Genomic DNA, 23119 nt, shown 5'->3' with positions numbered 1-23119 from the left:
CGCCTTTTTTGAACACGAATGGCTGCTGATTGGCTTATATTTAACTTCCCAGCTATTATACTCGTCGAAAATCCATTTTCAGTAATGTTTATCACTGAATCTTCAACATTTATTGGCAATTTCTTCATATTATTTGTTTTAATAGTTAAGAGCCAAAAACACGTGGAGATTCGTACCTTTTTGGTTGAAAGCTTTTATATTTATACTTTTATATTAAACTTTCTTAAAAACAAACGGTAAATTCTAAAATTAAACTTTCAGTTGAATGAGCTGTCCAACTTTTGTTGAAAAATTCAAATTGAGCATAATTGAGTACATGCGAGTTAATTTAAATTTTATTTTTTTCCTAACGAAAAGAATTACATTATTGTTATTTTTTTTTTACGAATTTGTAAATAAATAATCAAAGAATCAACAGTAAAATTTTGGGTTCATTTGCTTAACTAATACCTTTTTTATTTATGCGAACAGTCAAAAGTTGCAAACATGTACTCATACTTGCACGCCACTGTACATGGAAGATTTGAAGATAAGGGTATGTACATACATAGTGCGAACAAATAAATTAGTAAAGCAATTATGCGAATTCGATGTGAAATGTATTTATTTAGCACAACTAAACAACAACTTAAATGGAAATACTAAAATTGTAAATGTAGTTATTTTACATTCTTTTATTTGCTCATGAATTGAAGTACAAAACTGTAAATATTGGCTTTCTTTTCTGAGATATGAACTACAAATAGCTTACAAAGAAAAAGAATATAGTTCTTAATTGGTTGGTAATTAGTTATTTTTTTATTTTTTAGAACGTAATATTTAAGTATTTCAAAGAATTAGTATGTACATAAGAGAATTCAAAACGATATTCTTTGGCTTTGGATATTCTTTGATACCAATTGTTAGACAAAATCGCCTTCTTAAATAGAACTGCGTATTACCGTTTTGAAAAGAGTGTTATCTTTGGATTTCAGATCGTTAATACAAACACCCCATTATTGTTGACCAAAGGCATATTAATTGTAGGAATGGATTTCTTTCGGAGTCTATAATGAAAGTGGCACGCTTGCCACGATCGGTGTCCAACTATGGGCATGTATGCAAGCTTCCTAGATCGTGATCTTCGCCTGGCACACGACAGACGATGGACCCCGATGGGGGCCACTCCACAGGCGTGGAGCTCTGTGCTCCACCGATGTGGAGCCATTCCAATTACGACTTCCTAAATTCCACAGCCCATCTTCTTCTGGGAAGAGAATCATATTGCACACTTTCACCGCGAAAAAAAACGAATTTGTGGCAAACAACAAAATCAGGGATTATGCATAAATGAATGGAGATGGAACCCAGCCAGCATCGCATGGGCATCGTAGTACTGGTAGCTATATGGATATATGGAGATGGTGCTAATTGCCGCGGCACTTGGCGGTGGATGAACCGTTAAACCGTCGAAACTGGAGCACTGGCCCAATAACGATGATGCACGCGGCCCACAGATTAGCACCTTTCAACGAGACACTACGGACGGACTACGGATGTTCTAGATACCCAAAACGTCGCCATTAGCACCATCGCCGGGCGGAGTTTTTCTGGAGCAGCATTTGGGGATCTTCGGTTAGTTGTCGACTTAACTCCGAGCCAACTGGCCGTGCGGTGTGTGCTGAACAGAATTCTGAACAATAGAAACAATAGTGCCAAACGGATAATGACTTCCTACGAAAAAATGCCGGCGAAGCCACCGCGACGCCTCTCACCCATTTGGATTCTGGTGATTACGTTCCTACTCTTTGCCACCACCTTAACGGCGGTGGCCGTGATCGAAGCTGGACGGGCACAGAGCAACGCCGGTGGGGAAAGCGATCTCCTGATCCTCACGCGCATGTGGAATCACTTTGCGGCCGGTGCCGCAAATGATACGGAAGTTGCCACGGTGGAGCGAATTGCTAGGGATGCCGGAAATGCAACCAATCCCAGTGAAACCGCATCGCAGCAGGGCAGAAACTTCTACGAGGAGCAACAGGCGGTGGTGGTGAATGCAGAGAGCATGGATTCACCGGTGTTGGGACAACGCCAGGATGCCTACGGTCCGCCGCAGAGTCGCGAGGATTCCTACGACCAGGATCCGTACTACGATGTGGCCGATGACTACGGACCTGGACGCTATCCAAGTGCAGAGTCTAAGCAAGAGTCGGAGGAGGAGGATCGCTTCTATGATAGGGAAGGCACGGACGAGGGCCGGGCCCATCAGGCACGTCCCTACGATTCCTTCTACGCCCCTTGGGCGCACAAACAGCAGCAGCCAGCTCCAGTGGCTACTCATCCCGCGGCGGAGGGCAACAATCGGAAGCTCCAGGCGCCTTCATCGCCCAATAGGTGAGAAATACATCATCAAACTAGTTCTGGGTCATTGGTGTTGGATGAACTGATGGATACATGCCCCAGACTTAGAGTTTTAAAACGAGGAAATACACTTCTAATGTTGAAGAGGGTATTTGATGTTAGTAAACTCATAATTGGGGATATGAGCTTTCATTTTTAAGCCACTAAATTCGATGAATTTCTACAGATCGCCTTATCCCGCCTACGATGAGATGTACGATTACCCCATGGGCTTCCAGCCGCGTCCTCATCCGGAAACCGAGTTGGCCAAGCAATCGCAGCCCGTCCCCGACAATGCGGTTGTTCAAGTCCAGAGTGAATCTACGCTGGTCACCGTGCTGAAGAGCCTCAAGCAGATCTGGGATCTATACCAGGCACTGATGGGTGCCTGGAACGCGGTCAGCGAACGCCATCAGCAGAGCACGGAGAAGTTCCGCCAGGAGCAGGCGGCGAAGAAGGCCGAGAAGGAGCAACTGCGTCAGCAGCAGCAGCAGCAGCAGCAACAAAAGACCAGGATAAACTCCAAGAAGCCACCGCGTATGGAGGGTAACAAAAAGAACCAGAACAAAAAGCCGACCACAACGACAGCTAGGGCTACCAAGTCTACGACGACCGCTGCTCCAGAAGTCTCTGATGAGGAGGAGGAAGAGGAAGACGAGGTTAAGGAACAGCCGCAGAAGACAGTGGAGAAAGTTGAGACAGTCACACCTTCGGCTCCAGCCACCAAAGTGTCGGCACTCAAGGGCGAAAAGGGAAATCTGAGATCTGTGCGTGGACTGCGCCAAAGACGCGATGCCGACGCGGAGGAGAAGGCGGACACGGATGTGGGCGAGGGTCGCTATATCAAGGGTGATCCTCTCAAGGGATACTACGATTTCGTCATCACGGAGGGCTCCTACAAGTTCTGGGCCGTCTTTCAGGTGAGTGGATATAAAGAGCGGAGGAAACATAGGTGTAATGTGTAATATATATGTTTTAAATATTTAACTTATAGGTGGGCACAGCTCTGCTGATCATCTACTCGACGTTCGCTGCCATTTACTACTCCAAGGTGAATCCGCTGACTAGTGACTACGATTACACGGATTATCTGGGCGGAGTACGTTCTTTATCCGGCGGAGATGCAGATTTCGTGGACGACGGCGATGCAGCGACACCGCCCGTTTCGACCACTTCCCGCATCATGGAGTGGCTGCCACGGACGGCGCACTCCCTCCAGTTCATACTGGATGCCATCGACAAGGTGCCAGTGGATCATGACAAGGACAAGGAGCTCGGATGGTCCACGGCGAAAACGGATACGCCTCCGGTGGGAATGAGATAGGGAACTGACTACCATATGCGATATTTGTTAAGGAAAATATAATAATGTTGAAGATAAACTTGGAGCTGCGTTTAATTTGTTGGAGGAAGCCACGTTAGTTAAATTTGTGACCATGTACAAGGAATTTTCATACAGATATTTTTAAGAGTCAATTAAAGGCCCTAATGCAGACCATTTAGCCTACAATAAACACGTATATATTTTGAAATTTATTTAGTTATATTTAAGTGATTTTATTAGACATTTTGTTTATTGTAAATATTACAATAACTAGATTTAAATGCGAAAATGAGATCTCAAAGAGTCTAAATTCAATTCATTATTCAGTGCTGTCGGCTGCAACGGTAATTTTCCATATCTAGCTATTTTCAAGCTGAAATGCTCATGCAGACCAGCCGATTGTCTTCTTCTTTCGCAGTCACCATTCACAGTGCCACGGCGACAGTCAACATCTGTTCCGTATTGTTTTGAGAAAAACAACACGTAGCGTTTGCAATTATTTGTATATTGTCACGAAAATACTCATGTAAAGGAATCGCTACTTTAAGCACGAAAATGGCAAAATCCTACGTGATAGTTGCGAGAACAGCATTGCTGCTGAATTTGATAATTGCAGCGGCGTCCCACGAAGCCAAAGATTTTGACGATTCAATTTTGTATAAAATAGATTTCGAAGTGCCGGAGTTAATTGGACAACCAGTGAGTACAAATTGATTAATACAAACATAAACAAATGTCTTAAAAACTGGTGTTCAGGACTTGGGCAATCAGCTACGAACATTCTACACACCGGATAAGGAGAAGTACGAGTGCCTGATTCCGACTTTGGAGCACCAGAAGGAGGAGGAAAAGTCCGACAAGCCGGAGTTGTGTAAGAAATTGGCATTGAAACTTGTATCCTCTTGGATGATAAATCCATACATCCTTTTCATTTTCATAGCTCCAATTACATTGCTGCAACCCATTTTCTCTGCCTTGACCTGCGCGTACCGCATCGAGGCCTACTGGTCCTACGAGATCTGTCATGGCCACCATGTGCGTCAGTATCACGAGGAGCGCGAGGGAAAGAACGTCAAGTTCCAGGAGTACTACCTGGGTAAATGGACCGATGACAAGATGGAAACACTGACAAAAGCCTGGGAAGCCGACCTCAAGGCGGGCGTTAAGCCGAAATACAAGAGCCTCAAGATCGACAACACGCGGTATCCATACTTTGAGATGGAATTCAACGATGGCACCATGTGCGATATAATCAACGCTCCCCGAACCACAATGGTGCGCTATGTGTGCTATCCCCATGGCAAGGACGATATCTACTCCTTTAAGGAGACATCCTCGTGTAATTACGAGGCCATTATCCTTTCCTCGACGCTGTGCGCAATTCGCGGCTTTCATGCCGAAGAGACCAAGGAACTGTCCATACAATGTTTCAACTCCGAATCGGAGCCGCACAGACCACTGAGCATGCTGCGATCGGAGCTGAATGAATGGGAAGAATCCGAGGCGGACTTACTGGTTTCCAAATTCATAGTCAAGTACTTCACTAATGGTGAACTGGAGGCAGATGGAGACTATCAGCAGCTTCTGCTGTCTAGAGCAGCCTCTGGAACAGGACCAATACCCATCACTGACTTGACGCCCATTAAGGACTTTATTTCGGGCAAGAACTGCCTAACTGGGGTACGAATAACATTCAGCTGACCCATGCTTTTGGCTTATTATTACTCTTTTTTTTTAGGGCAATGGCTGGTGGAAGTACGAGTTCTGCTACGGCCGTCATGTGCGTCAGTTCCACAAAGACAAGACCAGTGAAGTGGAGCTCTTTCTTGGCTACTTCTCAGAGGAGGAGCATCGCGCGTGGTCCAACGCCAACCCGGATAAGGGAGTACGTCGTCACGGCTTTACGACGTCCATCTGGCACCATTATGGAAAGGGAACCCACTGCGAGCAGATTGGAAAGCCCCGCGAAGTGGACGTGAAGTTGACCTGCACACCTGTGACCAACAGCGGCACCGCTGTATCCATGTACCTTGTTGAGCCGAAGACGTGCCAGTACATCCTGGTCGTTGAGTCGCCCACAATATGTGATCTCATGCGCTATGCCGATTCCCAGGGACTGGTGAAGCTGGAGAATCTGGACAAGATCTTGGTTACGGAAACCGACCCTTCCACTGCAGTGGAGCCAGAGATCCCCTCTTAGACTGGTTTCGTATTCTAGTGAATTACTTTTAAATACATTGATTGTAATTTTACAAATTTATTTGTATTTTAAATATTGATGGGGAGTGAAACATACGGTTATGTGTGACTGGCAAGCAACAGCTGATAGAAAGTGTCTAGGGTACAGCAGCGGGTAAGTGTATAGTACCGCGCTATAAAATCGAAATTAATGAAGGCCCGTGCAGATGAAACGGGTTTAAAAATTTAAGAACTCAGCCTTAATGTTTGGGATTGATAGATTGTAAAGGTGAGATTCAAAAGATCCAAGATTTAATTTAGCTAAAGTTTAAATTCACTATTTTAAAAATTACTCATCCTCGTGCATTTTTTAGGCCCGGGATCAACACAAATACGTTTAATTTAAGCACATTACCGACTCAGATGAATATTGTCAATACTAAATTGAAACACCTAATCACAAAATTAACTTTTATAAATTGCTCTTCTTCTTTTGCAATGAGCATTCCCAGCGCCGTTATTACTCCATACCTATCGAAACCTATCGTTTTTCGATGTCGTGTGCTCAGCAGGCTGATGTACAATAGAATCTAAGTTTCTCGAGTTCTAACTGAAAATAGAACGAACAACGTTTCATATTTGCCAAATTCACAGCAGTGTTAAGTTCAAAACAAGTGTAAGTTCCGTTCGCTGGATGCAGTGCGTCACTTGCCGGGCAGTTGGGGGTGTGAAAAATCAATTGGGTTGGGGGTTAGGCACTGCAGAAACGTGCCCCCGCCCGGCATTTAGCGGGCTCAAAAGGCGCCGAGCGATAAGCCAGAGTATTACACAATTTGCAGTGGTACCCAAACTGATTCAACTCATTTTGTTGCAGTTCATCACACATAATACACATCCTGAGTTCAAGGAGACCGGCACGATGGCGATGACTCTGAACATTGGCTCAGTGAAGCTGACAAAGTGGCAGCTGGCGCTCATCCTTGGCACTCCCTTGGCTATCGGACTGGGCACCTACGCGGTGAAGCGCTGGACGGCTGCCCCCAAAGGGGTGGACGGGGAGAAGAAGCGACCAAAGGCCAAGATCGAGAAGCAGGCCATATCCCTGGACGGCACCGCACCGGACAAGGAGCTGGAACGCAATCAGAAGTCCGCCGAGCTGGGCGAGAAGCTGTCGCCTCTGAAGGAGGCCAACAACTACAAGACGGAGGGCAACAACTGTTACCGGAATGGAAAGTACGATGAGGCCATCATATTCTATGACAAGGCCATCGACAAGTGTCCCAAGGAGCACCGCACTGACATGGCCATATTCTACCAGAACCGCGCCGCTTCTTACGAAATGCTCAAGAAGTGGTCTAAGGTCAAGGAGGACTGCACCGCCTCGCTGGAGTTCAATCCTCGCTATGCCAAGGCATACTACCGTCGTGCCCGTGCTCACGAGGCCACCAACGATATGAACGAGTGCCTGGACGATGTTACTGCCACCTGTATCCTGGAGATGTTCCAGAACAATACAACCATCATGTTCGCTGACCGTGTGCTCAAGGAGACCGGCCGAGTGGACGCCGAGAAGGGTATGCGCAATCGGGTGGCTATTGTACCGTCGGCTTGCTTCGTAAACACTTACACGCGTTCCTTCATCGCGGATCCGCTACAGACCATGGAAGTCCCAGTCCCCTCTGAATCCGACGCACCCACAAAGGGTTTCCTGCGCGCCCACCGTGCTTTCCTCAAGGAGAAGTACGAGGAGATCATTCCCGCCTGCACCGAAGAGATCGAATCCTCCGAGGCCGAAGCGCAGTACAAAGTGGAGGCTCTGCTTTTGCGGGGAACTTTCCATCTGCTTTGCGGCTCCTATGCAGAAAGCCAGCAGGACTTTGATGCTATTCTAGCCAATGGTAAGAATTTTTACAATTTAATGAATTAATTATTAATTAAACAATTCAATGGTTTACTGCAGCCGATGCTGATCCCAATTTGCGTGCATATGCCTACATAAAGCGAGCAGCTCTCTTCATCCAGCTGGATCAGCGCGAAAAGGGTCTAGCCGATTTTGATGAGGCGGAACGCCTGAACCCAGAGAACCCAGATGTGTACCACCAGCGCGCTCAGATCCTTCTGCTGCTGGAGCAGATCGAGCCCGCCTTGGCCGAGTTCGAAAAGGCGGTGCGCATTGCACCCGACCACGCCATCGCCTTCGTCCAGAAGTGCTATGCCGAGTACCGACTATCCCTCCTGGCCGGCGACCAACGGCGCTTGGAGAGCGTAATGCACACCTTCCAAAATGCCATCGACCGGTTCCCGAGCTGCGTGGAGTGTTACAGTTTGATGGCTCAGGTGTTGGCCGATCAGCAACAGTTTCCCCAGGCGCAAGAATACTACGAGAAGGCCATGAAATTGGCGCCAACGAATCCCGCACTTATCGTTCACCAAGCCATCATGGTGCTTCAGTGGCGCGGAGACATTGAGATGGCTGTTCAGCTGCTCAACAAGGCGATCGAGGTAGATCCCAAATGCGAGCTGGCCTACGAGACACTCGGAACCGTCGAAGTGCAGCGGGCGCAACTTAAACGGGCCGTCGAGCTCTTTGAAAAGGCACTGCTTTATGCCAAGAGCCAGGCGGAGTTGGTGCACGTTTACTCGCTGCGCAACGCGGCAGTGGCCCAAATCAACGTCACCAAAAAGCTGGGTATCGACATGAACTCAGTGTCGGCAATGGCCCAATCCGGATTAATGCCCCAGGGCGTTGCATAGAGTATGGAACCGGTGCGTTGGGATTGATAGCCCAAGGAAAAATGAGAGCGAGCACGGAGCATTTAGCAAGACGACCACCAGCGCAGTCCTACTCTAATTAAGTTAATATCGACCATACCTGTTATTTATATATATATAAAGCTTGTTTACGTTTATGCTCCTAGCTTTAGCATAGAAATTGTCATGTATTATGGTACATATGTAATCTAGAATCTGTTGCCTAAGGAATCCACTAAGACAAATCCAGTAGCTTATGGTTAAGCGTAAGATTAAACTAACAACAAGCAAGTCTCCTCATTGTGGCTCCAGTTCCGGTTGGTTGAACGCCTGTACATCCCCGGATATGTAGCTGGCGCCGATTACCCACATGGCGGTCCTCACACTGCTCACCAGCTTATAGTCGGTCTCCAGTTGCTCCAGATAGGGCATCAGAAGTGCCGGAAGGGCGCCCATTCCGCCCGAAATGCCCATCAAAGTGCCAGCATAGTTGGGACTCATATCCAGCGGTAGCAGCTTGATGCTCGCATAGTAGGCTCCCATGCCCAGAACACTCCAGATTCGTGCTCCGCTCGTCTTGATCTGCAGCATGTACATGGATCCGCATAGGAAGACCAACCAGGACATGAGGCGGCGCGTCTGAGTGCGAGTGAGAATCTGCTGCTCGATCAGCACATCGCTCAGCCGCCCTGTGCCTAATGAAGCCACCCAGTTTCCAACGTAAGGGGCTACTGTTTCGATGATGGTGGTCAGTTCCGACAAACTGGTGCCACGTGCTCTTACTTCCTCTAGCGCAGTTTGCAGCTCCTGGGGCAATTTCTGTTGGAATTCTTGCTGCATGGAGGTGGAAACCAGTGCCCAGAGCGGCGTGCTGGTCAACATGCTCCTCCATGGAGCAGCGTTACACGTCGCTTCCACTTCTCTTCGGTGCTCCCAATCCTCGTCTTCATATCCGTCTTCCCCTTCCATGTCCGCTCTTCCTTCGCTAGTGGTCAACAATTGGGAGGTGCTGGTATTGCACCTTATGTATTCCCTTTCCGCGCTCTGAATGAACGGACAGTGGTCCGGAGTACTATAGCAAACCAAGGTCTGGGAAACAAATTGGCTTAGGCTAGATAAACTTGAATTTGATCTAGGTATAGACTTACGAATCCCAGGAACCATGCCACGGCGCCTCCGCCGACCAGATAGAAGAACACGGGCCAGTCCTGCTCCGTCATAACCAAACCGCTGACCAACTGGAGCATCGTGATGCCGATCTCACCGCCACTGAGAACGCAACTGGCCAGCATGCCGCGCTCTTGTTCGGGAACCCACTGAGCCAGGAGTGCACACACGGCCGGAAAGCAGGGGCCCTCACAAATACCGACCAACAGGCGGACAGCAACCAGGGCATACGGACCGCCCTGGCGAACAGCAGTGGGAGTTAGCAGGGTCAGCACCGCCGACGTGAGTATGGCCACACCGAGGACCCACTTTCCGCCATACCTCTCCGCCAGACGGCCGCCCGGAACATGGGTGAGCACATAGCCGGCGTAGAAGGCCATCACCACAAGGGATTGCGTTTGACGAGACCACAGCTCGGAGCAACTTAATCGTTCTTGAGCGTTCTCTTGAACAGGAGGATTCGCGTGGACAGCATCTCTATTCCGCGGTCTATTGTGGCTCATCTGGTTGGGTTCTGGCTGCTCCTTTCCCGCTTTCAGCCTACCTCTCAGCTGATATTCCGTCCGATTCAGTGCCATGGCCAGTTCATAGCGCCAGTTGGGCAGCGCCTTTGGATTCAGTACCTGTGGAGCGTGGTCCACCCTATGACCACCGCATTCCAAGACGATTCGGTTGAGCGAAAAGTCCAAACACAAGCGCATTGTGTAGGCATTGATGATCGCCAAAAATGTGAAGCAGCAGAGAACCAAGCGCTGTCGCACCTCCAGATCTGTGGGGTGGAATAGATAACCATCTGGTTGTCATGGATGCCACGTAAGTTTTCTGGACTATGCTCACGTACATATAAAGAAATCGCTTAACTTTTGCTCAACAACGGGAAGCATTTTGGTAACTTTGTTTTATTAAAAATTGGACAAATCGCAGCAAGCCTACTAAAAGATATCCATATAACATATCCATTATAACATATAGAACAAGAAAACAAACAGGATTACAGTTTTAATTTGCTTTATACACTTTATTTGACTAACATCATAAAAACAGTAATGTCTTAACGGATGAGCTAAAAACACGTTTTACTTTACACATTGATCAACAATTTAAAATGTACACATTACTTCATCATTTGATTTACAATACGGCAATACGAGCTCTGGTACACGAAATCCTTAATGTGAAATCGCTGTTTATTTAAATACTAAATAATAATTAAGAGAGTACGTTGCGTGCGCCGCGAAGGGGGATAGTCTTGAATTAGGATAAGGACAAAGATTAGTTTAAGGGTTATCCTAGCTAAAAGAAGGGATAAACATGGTACACTGCGCACGTTCGGGAGTGTAAGTAAATTCGCTTAGATTAGTTAGTTGGCGTTTGGATCGCCAGGGATCGGCCAGATCGGGAATACTATAAAACTAGCAATTTGAACAACAGCCACTGCGTATACGGCATGACACTGCTTTTGGGAACCTCTCGGATCCCAGAGCGCGGATCACGAATCACCAATCCGCGTAGACAGCGCTTTAACTAGATTACAATGTATACATATATGTATGGCACTCTTTTTGGCGATCCGCCTTAGGAGCTCTGCTCCAGACCCTTCGACTTTTCACCATCCACCTTGCGCTCCTGTGCCTCAAAGTCGACGGAACGCGGCTGGATGGGGGCATTGTTGAACGGCTGCACCTCTCCGGATGCCCAGATGCAGTAGACAACGGCAGTGACGCAGAGCACGGCGAAGGCCACCCAGAACACAAGACGCCACTCCAGCAGCGAGGCCTGTAAAAGTAGAACAACCGGATTAGCTAGAGGTCCCAAATTTCACTTTTAAGATCTATACAAGCATTTCTCATAACAACCAAAGTTAGGGTAAACAAAGTAAAGGTCTATACCTAATGCAAATGATACTCACATTTGGTGTCATCACGCCCACCAGGTACGGCGTAATAACTCCGGTGATTGCTCCAATTCCGTTTGTGATGGCCATGAGCGTGCCGGCGTAGTTGGGACTCATGTCCAGGGGACTCAGCTTCATGCCCGCATAGTAGGCGCCCATCAGACCCATGCAGATGGTGAAGAGCACCACGACGAGGACGCGATCGCAGCCGGCGTAGGAGGCGCCGACCATGAAGATGGCCGGTCCAAAGGCAGCCAGACCGGTCATCACCTTGCGAGTGTTCGTGGTGGTCATCAGGCCAGAGCGGATCATCCAATCGGCCACAAAGCCACTGCCCACGGACACGATCCACATCATGATGTAGGGCAGCGAGGAGTACAGACCGTTGGCCTTGATCGAGAACTGGAGGACGTCGGCCATGTACTTGGGCAGATCGGTCACCATGATGTAGAAGCCCCAATCGTGACCAATCTGAGCGGCCACCAGGGCAAACATGGGCAGGTTGGTGAGAATGGCCTTCCAGGGAGTGGGGGGCAGGTCCTCGTTGCGGCTAATGGTGCCGATCTCCTTGACCAGATACTCGCGCTCGCTGGGCTTGATGAAGGGATGCGAAGTGGGATCGCTGTAGCAGAGGAAGATCTACGTGCAAAAATAGTTTGGATTATAAATATTGACTACGGCGGAGTGGAGTGCTTTGCTATACTTACAAAGATGGCAAACCAGACAACGCCCAGGCCGCCGAAGAAGTAAAACACAAACTCCCAGCCATAGGCGTCTATGAAGACTCCCGACAACAGGTTGCCCATGATAGTACCCACTTGACCACCACCCAGCACCAGAGCACCGAGCTTTCCACGCTCGTTGGCCGGCACCCAAGCAGCCAGCAGGACACTCAAAGCGGGGAAGGTGGTTCCCTCGCCCAGACCCATCAGCACACGGGTCACAATCAGCCAGTCGGAGTCACCCTTGTTGATGGCCAAGGGCGTCAGCAGGGTGAACACGGCGGTGGACAGAATACCAAGTCCCAGGGTCCATTTGCCACCGAACTTCTCGGCCAGCAGGCCGCCGGGAATGTGGGTGACAATGTAACCGATGTAGAAGGAGGACAGGATCAGACCCTGCAGCTCCTCGGACCATTCAAAATTGCCACCAGCCTGGTAGACAAATGATATAAGTTTTAGATATGATTTCCTGAATGAATCCGGATAAAGGCGCTACTTACACTGGTTCCCTCGTCGAGGTCGTCGGGTGGGCAGATCGCTTCTGAGTCGTCGTCCGTGGAGTTCTTCTTGACCACCAGCACGGTGATGGCCTGCGATAGACAGACGCGCATCGTGTAGGCATTCAGGATGGCCAGGAAGCCCATGATGGCCAGGATCACTCGCTGGGGTATACAGAAATCTGCAGGCGAGAAGATCGAGATCGAGAATTGACGTCAGTGGATGTTTCTTGTGGTGTACATTAATTAACCTGCTGGACAACATTTGGCCAAACACTGCGTCAAACATTTTACGAGGCAAACGGATTTGCGTCTCACATATATATTGTTTAAGCAATTAACTTATTTAATTCGGTTAGCGTGCGAATAAATAGTTTGACGGGTGACTCAATTGGGTACAAATCAATTTGCGCTGATAAACTTCAAATTGCACTTGATTGCTGTGCCACTATATCAATTAGCCGAACTGCTGAAGCCGATTTGAGTAATTTTTATACCCGTTACTCGTAGAGTAAAAGGGTATACTAGATTCGTTGAAAAGTATGTAACAGGCAGAAGGAAGCGTTTCCGACCATATAAAGTATATATATTCTTGATCAGGATCAGTAGCCGAGTCGATCTGGCCATGTCCGTCTGTCCGTCCGTCTGTCTGTCCGTCTGTCCGTATGAACGTCGAGATCTCAGGAACTACAAAAGCTAGAAAGTTGAGACTAGGCATACAGACTCCAGGGACATAGACGCAGCGCAAGTTTGTCGATTCATGTTGCCACGCCCACTCTAACGCCCACAAACCGCCCATAGCTGCCACGCCCACATTTTTGAAAAATGTTTTAATATTTTTTCATTTTTGTATTGGTCTTGTAAATTTCTATCGATTTGCAAAAAAACTTTTGGCCACGCTCACTCTAACGCCCACAAACCGCCAAAAACTGTCCTTCGCACTTCCACTATCTGAGTAACGGGTATCAGATAGTCGGGGAACTCGACTATAGCGATCTCTCTTGTTATATATAAGCAATGGCGAATTGCTTAAAAAAGTTGAATAAATTAAATATGATACATAAAAAGCTTGGTTGTTCAATGCTAACAACTTGATAACTTAATGTAATGTCAAAGAGAAAACTCTTCAAGTTTTAAAGCTTAAACAATTTATATGCCACGCAGATATTAAGTAGATTTTTAAAATAAGCGTGATGACACCGACATGTATTTTTTAGTGCTAACGACAGAACTTTTAATTTCAAACCAGTTTATAATCTTAATGATAAAGGAATTATGCATAGGCAACTGCGACTTGGCGAAAAAATCATTTAAAAACTGGGAAGAATATATTAGGCCTGTTCCGATTTGGAAACCTATCCAGACTTTTACTACTGTGAGTCACTAGAATATATTTAAACATATGTTGACTACATTTTAAACAATCTTTAAAACTCAGATGCCAAAAGTAGTGATCTTTCATAAACCAGCCAAATAATCTCGTTCCAATCAAACGCAATAAATAAATACTTTCATAGGCGGCAATAAAGTACTTATTTTGATAAAATATTCCATAAATCATGTGCTGATTTCAGGAGTAAATTTATGTGCACTCATTTATGGACCTCCAGCATGGGTTACTTTATTGTTTATGTAGTTATTAGTTATTCCAGTTCAGTTGAGGAATTTGTTTAGTTTATAGCCCCGCTCTTGCGCCAACTTCCTGTCTCGTGAGCTTTATGGCTCGTGCTCGAGTTTGGTTGAAAGATTGTGGTCTATGGGTCTATATAAATGGCGCTACGTACTCGTGTCCCTCTATCAATCACCAGGCAGCGATCAACGGCGATCAACAGCAATCAACAGACGCAGTTTATGCGAATGCCATATCGCAATCAAATTGTTAAGCGGAATTCGAGTTCGGAATTACGCCCTGATAAGGCGGATTGCGGTAGATCTGCGATAAACATTTGGAGTGGTGTGTGAAGTATGCGAAATCGCTAACCGAGTACAATGACCATAAACCAATGGCGGCGCCAATTAAGTAATTTCGGGTATAAATTCAAAGGGGCTTCAATGATAGATGGACGCCCATGGATGTCGAAGGTTGAATTGATCAAGTTCTTGGGCACGCTTAGTTAACATTGACCAATTTCATTCGGTTGGCACAGAAATAACGAAATAAACGATCTAACAAGAACGGCACGCAAAGCACTTGGATTTCTGGACCTTTAAGGGTAAACAAACACAGGCTGAACAGCCTGGCTTCTTGGGTAAACACAATCAGAATCCAATTCATGACAATATTATTAGATCACCCCCACAGCCGTCGACTTCTGATGTTTTTGTTGACATTTGGCCACGACTCCACCTACGTCAGAAATCTAACTCAACTATACTTTCAGGCTAGTAATAGTTAAACAGTCATGTTTGCCTTTTTAATGGCATTCGAAACTCCCTTAGTTTATGAGAAATGGTTTCGCAAAAAAGCCCATCGACGTCACCCACTGACAAGTTTATTTTGCCTATAAATTAACATCCATATATCTTTTGCTGGCCGCAAATTGCATTAAGCCACCGTAGCTGGCAAAATTAACAATGTGTCAATATTTGACAGGTTACTTAACCAAATTCGACACGAGCATTTATTCGCGCTCACTCCGCGAGTGTCAAATAAAAAATAAAATAAAGAAATAAAATATGATTACCAAGTGATAAGTTGATAAGGCCGCGTATATGTAAATGCCAGCTAAGTGCTAATCATATCGCCGTCCGCCAAGTATGCCAATATTTTCAGCCCACCAATCCACTCGGTGGCGTTAATATATGACCCCTCTCCATCTAAGGACCATCACCTCCACTTATCATCACACGATAAGCCGTTCAAGATTTAATCAGAGTTTAGTAACGCGACCTTATCGCGCATTTGAGTGGAAAAGAAAAGCTGAGTGGCAAAGGGGAGACTCACTTTTACCTAGATTTAATACTTTCTCCTACATTTATTCACTTCCTGCAAATAGAACGAGCTGGCAAAGCTGACCCTTCACTTGCATGACTTTTGTTCTGATTACTGATTACCTATAAAAGTGGAATAAATTAATCCCAAGAATAAATTATCTGCGACTCATATAGCATTAGTACTTCATTTGAAACTTTCCAATTAGCCAGGCAATACAATTGAACTGGTTTTAATCGTGGGAGTTTGGTTCATATTCCAAAATGGTATTTATATATTAAACAAAAACTAAGTTAATAACAATTAAATACACATCGCATTAAACTAATTCCCTCAAAGCAAAGCTAATAGCTAATTCTATTCCCTTAACAGCTAATAGTTAATTTTATTCCCCCAACATTCAGTTAATAGTTAATTCCATTTAATGAAAATGACTTTTGGTTTTTTAATGCGATGGCAATGGTCACTCGTATCCGTTGCCTTAATGAGAAAACGAAAACAATTCCATCTGTCCGTCCGTCCGTTTGTCCGCCTGTCCGTCCGTATACGTATTCTGAATCTGTTGACATTTCTGGTTCTTTGGCTCTTTGTCCGGCAATCGTGAATGTCTAAGAGATAGCCCCTGAATGAAAAAACCTCAATTCTTTTGCTTGCATTTCCGCGCTCTTGCGAAAATTATGTCAATGGGCCTGGGGGGCAGAGGGTCGTCCGTGAAGTGCGATTGCCGCATAAGAACATGTATATGTACCAGATCCCGATAGTGCATGCCATGCCAGACCCTTTCCATATGATAATGAGTAGAGTAACTTGCAGTAGAGTAACTGGGACGGGCCACAAACGCGGCGATTAGTCGGGGTGATTGCCGTAGCTCAAAACTAATGACCAAAGCTGGCTGCCAATCGTCTGATTTATGGCCAAATTGTAAAGCAGTTGAAAGCAGTTCGTCATTATTTAAACCCTTTGTTGTCGCATTGGAAAACCAAGCAGTATATCAGATATAGTTGGGTAGAACTAGTACTGCTCCACAGCTAATTAGTTTATAACTATCTATTTTGTGGTTTAGCCATAAAGGCAGAAAATCTTCGTCGGCATACGTGATTCCTACCACCCGCACTCCAAGTATATTTAACATTTTATTTTCGTAAAGCTCTTACAGCTGAAATATGTATGATCTATGTATGTATGTGCGTGTGTATGTAGTTGCCCAATCGGACGAAAGAATTCTTTATTGCATTGACCTTGCCCAAAAAAGAACAGAGCGAGATGGGGCGAGGAAGTGGTGTGCTGTGGGTATATACATATGTACATATTTATATGGACAGGTCCCCATAATAGGCTCCACAAGACCGTAATAACTGTTAGCCCTTCAATGGTAGAGAACCCGATACCACTTGCTGCCAAACGACATGATACCCTGTTCTTTGTCGCTGCGCTGGCAAGCAGCACAATTCACATGCAAATCGTATGCAAAATATTTACCAATAATGTGCACGCATGCCGGGAATTTCAATTTGAAGAAGAGACCCAAACAAACGTGAAATGCGAGACGCGAGGCGCACAAGATATGAAACAAATCGGAAGTGGCGGCAGTGGCTTTTTGTCATTGTTTTCATTTATGCACAATACATATGGGATTTTATGCTTCTTTTTTTTTCTGTTTTATACTGCTGTCGGTCAATGTCGGTTAACTTTAAGCGAGCACTACCACTCGAAAATGCCCCCCTCACGATCGCAGGTTCAACGATCCGATCCACACAATCCGCATTCTGAATACACCGGCGCACGCGGCACTTCCTTATGGCCAAACAATGATGATGATGTGATGACGATGCGATGAAGATGGTGATGGTGACGGTGGTGATAGCACTCGAGGGGGGGAGATTGGGATGTGGCACACTTACACCTCGAGAGGCTTATGCCCCACTGCGGCTGTTGCGTCATCTCGGGACTGTTCTGTGGCTGTGTCAACAAGGTGGCCAGTTCCTTCGCCACGGTTACGGGTTTAAGGACAACGGCGGATCCTTAATACCAACTAACGCGCACTCGGCTCAGCGCTTTTCACCGCTTTTTCGGTTATTCGGCTATTCGGTTATTCCCTTGGCGCACGCGCAATTACGAAAGCGGAGATGCAGAGGAGAATGTGAATTGGATTACTGTTAGGGCAGTGTTCTCGAACTCGAAAGCGTACTCGAAACTCGAACTGGAACTCGCGAGCTGGCTGGGTTCTAAGTCTCCAAAGCGAAAGCCTAACCGAATTCGAACTCGAATTCCAAACCGAACCGCGCACGCCGCCAGCCAAATTACAAATGAAAAATTATTCCCGCCGACTTTAGTTTATATTTATATGAGAGCAGATAAGCGCCGCTCCGCTGCTGCTGCGCAGCTGGCGTCTCTGCGGCAGCGGGAGTTTTTTCATATTATTTTATTTTATTTTTCTTTTTTTGTTTTTTATTTCGCTTGCTGTTGTTGTTTTTATTGGATGCCGGCCAACGATCGTGTATCGCTATATTGACAAGGAGTTGACTCGTAACACTTGCTGTACATGCTGCCACAATTGAGCACTGCGAGAAAAAACGTGCATCCATACAGTTTGATTATAAGTTTCACTTTTGGCACAAAGAAATATCAACTAATTCAAGAATCTAAAATTGTTTAGTACAAGAAAATTCAGACATAAAACCAAGTATTTTTGTATTCGTCGCTTTATTTATTCAACTATTCATTTGTTATATAAAGTTCTAATCACAAACACAAAAATTCAAAGAGCCCATAACTAACACTATAGATGCAGATGCATGTAGAAATTTTGTTTTTGAAAATATTCGAATATTATGTTGGTTCAAAGTTGACTGATTTTCTCTCTCTGCATGCATTGTAGCACCTCATAAACGCGGTCGCTATCTTGGCCGGGTCGATCAACGATCCAATCGCATTCAATCAGCCATCGGGCCGCCGTGGAGCGTGCATGGAGCATTCGAACGAATGCCACAACTACGCACAGCTATTGGCCATTTGAAGCTCGATTTCGATTTCAGTTGGTATCAGCGGGCAATCGATTCTGCGCTGAATACCTCAACGCTTTTCCTCACCTCCTCACCTCCTCACCTGCTCACCTGCACGCGCTCACCTTATGCCGCTTTTTGTCGCTTTATGTCGCTCTATAAACGCTTGGATCGCGAATCGAAAAACCCACCTTACTATGTATGCATGTAGGTACATAAATACATACATACATACATATGTACATATGTGCATACACATATGTATGTGCAGCCAGCTTGGGCTTAGAACCCGCGGAACCGGAATGCACGAAACCGAAACTTTGGCCAACAGAATGGCCCAGACAGGAGGTAGCTGCACCCAGCGAAATGTGCGCCTATTGCCAATTTCCCCAATGGAAACCATGGTCAAGGGGCTATAGAGCAAGAATTTTCCCCAAGCATACCCTACCTCTGCAAGTAGTTGCATAGATATCCTCATAATGCAAGTTAGGAACTATTATATTTACTTAATGCAAGTTAGGAACTATTATATCGTCTTGGTATAGAAATATTAGTGTTGGAATGGCAGTTGAGTGTTGCAAATAAAACATGTTAGTATTACAAAAGAGGCTTATCTTGTTATTGATATAATCTTAACTATAAAACTTTATCCCACGGATTAAACATACTTATAAGCATACTTAGAATTCAGTTTGCAGATACAAGATACAAGCCCGATTAAAGTCTAGCAAAACAATAGGAGAAACAATAAGACATGCGGTAATAAACTATTCTTAGTTTGCGCACAATTTTTAAAAATACAATTTCAAGAACATTTACATTTTTTTATACACGCGACAAGGTATCTCTCGTCTGGATATAAAACTATAGGCCTATATATAATTGAAATCTTTTAAGTATGTCAGAGCAGCAGCACATTTCTTTGTTTACCCATCCGACCGAATCATATACTATGCATGTATAAAATGGGACATTGATGGCCGCAGGCAGAGTGGCGATAGCAAGTTCCATCCTCAAGAGGCGCCACAGCGAAGCTACCCGACTGTCTGCAGTGCAGGGTATTAGGCAGAGAGCGAGTCCACTTGTTGCGGCTCCAATAGAATTAGTTTAGTAGTTGTTATGGCTGTGTTAGTTAGCTAGTCAGCAGCCAGCAGCGTTTACCGGTTAGAGGCGGGTTGCGACTTTATGCAATGCAATTAACTGGAAAACGGGGGGCGGCAGTGGGCGTGGTGCGGTGAGAGGCGGGAGGTGGGAGGTGGGAGGCTGGGAGGATGGAGGTCGCGAGAATGGGGAATCGTTATCGCCTATAGCCGGGTGAACCACCTCAAACCGCCCCTGACACTTCCATTGTACGCTCCGTTGTCCGCATTACGGGCTCAGTTTCGATTTCGATTGCAGTCGAATTGTTGCTATACTATATACACATCTATATAGATACATCTGTATCTGCATAAGTCGCAGCGCACTCGAAAATTGAGGGCTTAACCAGTTACAGATGCGGTTCAATGCAGCCAAGCGGGGTTATTAATATACACTCGCTGTTTCGCTTATATTTATAACTGCCGATGTATACATTTCAAGGGGTACTTAACCATACTTAATATTATGCGATCTGTTTCTGATTCCCCGCCAAAGTGCTCCAAAGATGTCCCAATGAATTGCACTTAGCACTTAGCACGGGGGGATTATTGTGGACTAAGACTTGGCACATGCATTATTACTATCTGCATCATTATCGCCGGAAATGTAATCCATGGCCGAGTGCTCTCCATTGAAAGCCAAAGAGAAGTGTAGAATGTTTATCAGTTCAACTTTTGCCGGCCTTATCGATGGCACACTTTGTCCAGACTCGAGATCATCCAGGTGACAACTGGCACAGATAACCGGCGTTTGTGTGTGGAATTCCAAGCTGACAGCGACTTGGACATGGACATGGATGTGGACATGGATGTGGTTGTGGACTGGGAATATTCCGTCTTTGGCCTAATGAAAAGTGACAAACTTCAATTGATGTGCACCCCATCAATTAGCCGCACGCACATCGCATCCGATCCACTTGGAACTATCCACCATCCACCATCCATGATCCAGCATCCATGATCCATGATCCCCGATCCACGATATCCGATATGATCGCAGTGCCACTGAGCCATGCTGATCTTCAAACTCGATCATCGATGATCTCGTGCTGAGTTTATTAAGTCAGCGAACCATGCTGCGCAAAATGATGCTGCTCTGCAATTGAGATGTTTGTGTTTGTCCACATAAATTATCCAAATATTCAGAATATATCCAACGATATGGAAATTATAATACATGTTCGCTCTCGACGGGCTCTAGAATCCAGCTTAAACTGGCTCCAAACGTCCATGACCGAAAACGTAACCAGCTTGAACTGGTAATTTGGACAAATGAACAAATGGACGGATGGACGCATGGACGAATGGACGGATGGACGGATTGACGGACTTCGCGGCAGACGAACAATAAATATAGCACTCAATATTTAACTCGCATACCAAATATTTTGCGTTATTTGTGAACTATACAATAATGGCGCAAATGAATTGCGGCGGCCTGAAAGTCGTTCAATGGAATGTGACGGCATGGAATTCTATCATTTAAAATTTAACTCTCTCTAATGACAATCTAAAACTCATAAGTTTTGCTACTTATCAACTAAGCATTCATCCTTAGATTTCACAAAAATAACGTGAAAAACACTATTCAATAATTTACCTAACAGATAAGGATCGAAAACAAGCCTATTTTTCAGCGTTTGAAGGAAATTTGCGAATGTGCCTTGAAATACTCCAGAATTTTCCAGTCAACTTCACTGGCAGCAAATCAAGAAGATCGGTCAATTAAAGCTCGGAAATCAAGTGAAATTTCATCTAAGAATTCACAACAGAGCTCTAGAATTCAGAGGGTAGAAGGACATAAGTCGGGAACTTTGAGTGCTGAGAAGAGTATCAATCATCGAGATACAACTAATAGTTGCGCAAATATTTTTAGATGTCTCTATGAAAGGCCACTTGAGCGCCAGGCAATTGAAACTGGTTAAAAGAATAGAACAGTTCCCCAGAGAATTTCTTTAGCAGCAGATAGCTACATCATCATATGCTATCTTTATGGAGCGGATCAGCGGTAATGATGATATAATCTAAAAATATATCAAATTGTATCTGTCGCGATAAGATATCCTTTATCTGCAGCTAATCACGCCGCCTAAATTGCGGCTAAAATTCCACAGCAGAGTAGTCAGCTTGGAATATAGAATAGAGTGCTATCTGGTCCCAAAAGGATAATTGCATTTCCGCCACAATATTTATATTAGCAAGTCATTAAATGAGGGCTGCTTCAGCTTTTAAGCACATGCCTCTAACGAGTTTGTAACTACATAAATCATTCGAGCGAAATCTCAACAGGTGATCGACATCGATTGAGTAAAATGCAGTAAGTAAGCACTTAAACAATTAAAATGGCCAGCAAATAGTCGAGGCAAGGAAATGGTCGCACAATTGACATTTTGAGGGTCAGCGGCGATGCTGAGAAAATACTCGAGTATATTTACTTCAGCTCACTGAAATGAAACCCAAACTTGGCCAAATTGAAGTGGAGTGGATTGGTTTGGGTAGCTGTGAAGTGGGGTTAACTGCTCGAGGGCCAAGGTCCATTGGGCCACGGGGTTATGGGGTTATGGCTATGGATACCAGTGAGTTCTAGGTACTATTCGCGTTGTTTTGTTCTGTTTTGGCGGGTTGGTAATATTGCCATATTCGGGGCGATCATAAAAACTGTATAAACTGCGGAACGGGTCGGCCAAAGTTGGCTATCTTAAATGTGCCTTTTACAATGGTACTAACCATAATATCGGCACCAATCTTTATAGCCGACAGTGACTTTATAGTGCGACTTTTGTACCAGGGCTTCAAGGAGAAGATAAGATTGGTGCTGGAGGAGGACAGGTGGGAATCTCCCCGCCGCAGCCATGGACACATATCAGAGCTTCCAAATCAGAGCATGTGATGCCCACCAAACTATATGATACATATATGATACATATATGAGATATACCCAACTGATACCGATGCCAGTTCCATTGATACCGATTTGTGGACTGGAGTGGAGTGCGACCAGCTGGGAATCTGGGAATCGTGTGGAGGTGCGTCATCCTCAAGGGGCTTAATAACTTAATTGGCCATATCTCACTGTGATCGCCGGTCGTGTGCGCCGCTTTATAAGCCAAGGGAAAGTGCCAAAATCAATTGCA

At 45.5% G+C, this 23119-nt stretch overlaps 5 protein-coding genes across 5 annotated transcripts; 3 read left to right on the top strand and 2 right to left on the bottom strand.

The window, feature by feature from the left end:
- Window positions 1-1006: 1006 nt before the first annotated feature.
- On the top strand, window positions 1007-3740 carry LOC6527340. Its single transcript, XM_002088396.4, has 3 exons — window positions 1007-2373; window positions 2567-3299; window positions 3374-3740. Exons 1-3 carry the CDS (start codon window positions 1706-1708, stop codon window positions 3701-3703), a joined length of 1731 nt encoding a protein of 576 aa, XP_002088432.1. The 5' UTR covers window positions 1007-1705; the 3' UTR covers window positions 3704-3740.
- Window positions 3741-4138: 398 nt separating this feature from the next.
- Window positions 4139-5959, top strand: LOC6527339 (endoplasmic reticulum lectin 1). The gene is made up of 4 exons (XM_002088395.3): window positions 4139-4402; window positions 4460-4574; window positions 4644-5383; window positions 5442-5959. The coding sequence occupies exons 1-4, from the start codon at window positions 4259-4261 to the stop codon at window positions 5901-5903; spliced, it is 1461 nt and encodes a 486-aa protein (XP_002088431.1). The 5' UTR covers window positions 4139-4258; the 3' UTR covers window positions 5904-5959.
- A 439-nt stretch (window positions 5960-6398) lies between these two features.
- On the top strand, window positions 6399-8798 carry LOC6527338 (mitochondrial import receptor subunit TOM70). Its single transcript, XM_002088394.4, has 3 exons — window positions 6399-6557; window positions 6756-7779; window positions 7842-8798. Exons 2-3 carry the CDS (start codon window positions 6801-6803, stop codon window positions 8633-8635), a joined length of 1773 nt encoding a protein of 590 aa, XP_002088430.1. The 5' UTR covers window positions 6399-6557; window positions 6756-6800; the 3' UTR covers window positions 8636-8798.
- LOC6527337 (putative inorganic phosphate cotransporter) lies at window positions 8781-10702 on the bottom strand. The gene is made up of 3 exons (XM_002088393.4): window positions 10641-10702; window positions 9781-10568; window positions 8781-9721 (listed from the first exon to the last, which is right to left on the bottom strand). Exons 1-3 carry the CDS (start codon window positions 10681-10683, stop codon window positions 8930-8932), a joined length of 1623 nt encoding a protein of 540 aa, XP_002088429.2. The 5' UTR covers window positions 10684-10702; the 3' UTR covers window positions 8781-8929.
- Window positions 10703-10790: 88 nt separating this feature from the next.
- On the bottom strand, window positions 10791-18156 carry LOC6527336 (putative inorganic phosphate cotransporter). Its single transcript, XM_002088392.4, has 5 exons — window positions 17746-18156; window positions 12916-13094; window positions 12401-12847; window positions 11709-12332; window positions 10791-11575 (listed from the first exon to the last, which is right to left on the bottom strand). Exons 1-5 carry the CDS (start codon window positions 17783-17785, stop codon window positions 11375-11377), a joined length of 1491 nt encoding a protein of 496 aa, XP_002088428.1. The 5' UTR covers window positions 17786-18156; the 3' UTR covers window positions 10791-11374.
- Window positions 18157-23119: the final 4963 nt, after the last annotated feature.

The sequence above is a fragment of the Drosophila yakuba genome, chromosome 2L (assembly GCF_016746365.2).
Source record: "Drosophila yakuba strain Tai18E2 chromosome 2L, Prin_Dyak_Tai18E2_2.1, whole genome shotgun sequence".
Lineage (NCBI taxonomy): Eukaryota > Metazoa > Arthropoda > Insecta > Diptera > Drosophilidae > Drosophila > Drosophila yakuba.
This window is presented reverse-complemented; position numbering and strand designations above follow the sequence as displayed.

Bases quoted from the DNA above. Each gene is read 5' to 3' on its own strand.
- LOC6527338 (XM_002088394.4), top strand. From the start codon at position 6,801: ATGGCGATGACTCTGAACATTGGCTCAGTGAAGCTGACAAAGTGGCAG. The intron at 7,780-7,841 runs GTAAGAATTTTT...GGTTTACTGCAG, and splicing joins TGATGCTATTCTAGCCAATG to CCGATGCTGATCCCAATTTG.
- LOC6527337 (XM_002088393.4), bottom strand. From the start codon at position 10,683: ATGCTTCCCGTTGTTGAGCAAAAGTTAAGCGATTTCTTTATAT. The intron at 10,569-10,640 runs GTACGTGAGCAT...TCCACCCCACAG, and splicing joins GTTAAGCGATTTCTTTATAT to ATCTGGAGGTGCGACAGCGC. The intron at 9,722-9,780 runs GTAAGTCTATAC...TTTGTTTCCCAG, and splicing joins TGGCATGGTTCCTGGGATTC to ACCTTGGTTTGCTATAGTAC.
- LOC6527340 (XM_002088396.4), top strand. From the start codon at position 1,706: ATGACTTCCTACGAAAAAATGCCGGCGAAGCCACCGCGACGCCTCTCA. The intron at 2,374-2,566 runs GTGAGAAATACA...GAATTTCTACAG, and splicing joins GCGCCTTCATCGCCCAATAG to ATCGCCTTATCCCGCCTACG. The intron at 3,300-3,373 runs GTGAGTGGATAT...TTTAACTTATAG, and splicing joins AGTTCTGGGCCGTCTTTCAG to GTGGGCACAGCTCTGCTGAT.
- LOC6527336 (XM_002088392.4), bottom strand. From the start codon at position 17,785: ATGACGCAACAGCCGCAGTGGGGCATAAGCCTCTCGAGGT. The intron at 12,333-12,400 runs GTAAGTATAGCA...TTTTGCACGTAG, and splicing joins TTGTCTGGTTTGCCATCTTT to ATCTTCCTCTGCTACAGCGA. The intron at 11,576-11,708 runs GTGAGTATCATT...CTACTTTTACAG, and splicing joins TGGGCGTGATGACACCAAAT to GCCTCGCTGCTGGAGTGGCG.
- LOC6527339 (XM_002088395.3), top strand. From the start codon at position 4,259: ATGGCAAAATCCTACGTGATAGTTGCGAGAACAGCATTGCTGCTGAAT. The intron at 4,575-4,643 runs GTAAGAAATTGG...TCATTTTCATAG, and splicing joins GTCCGACAAGCCGGAGTTGT to CTCCAATTACATTGCTGCAA. The intron at 5,384-5,441 runs GTACGAATAACA...CTTTTTTTTTAG, and splicing joins GCAAGAACTGCCTAACTGGG to GGCAATGGCTGGTGGAAGTA.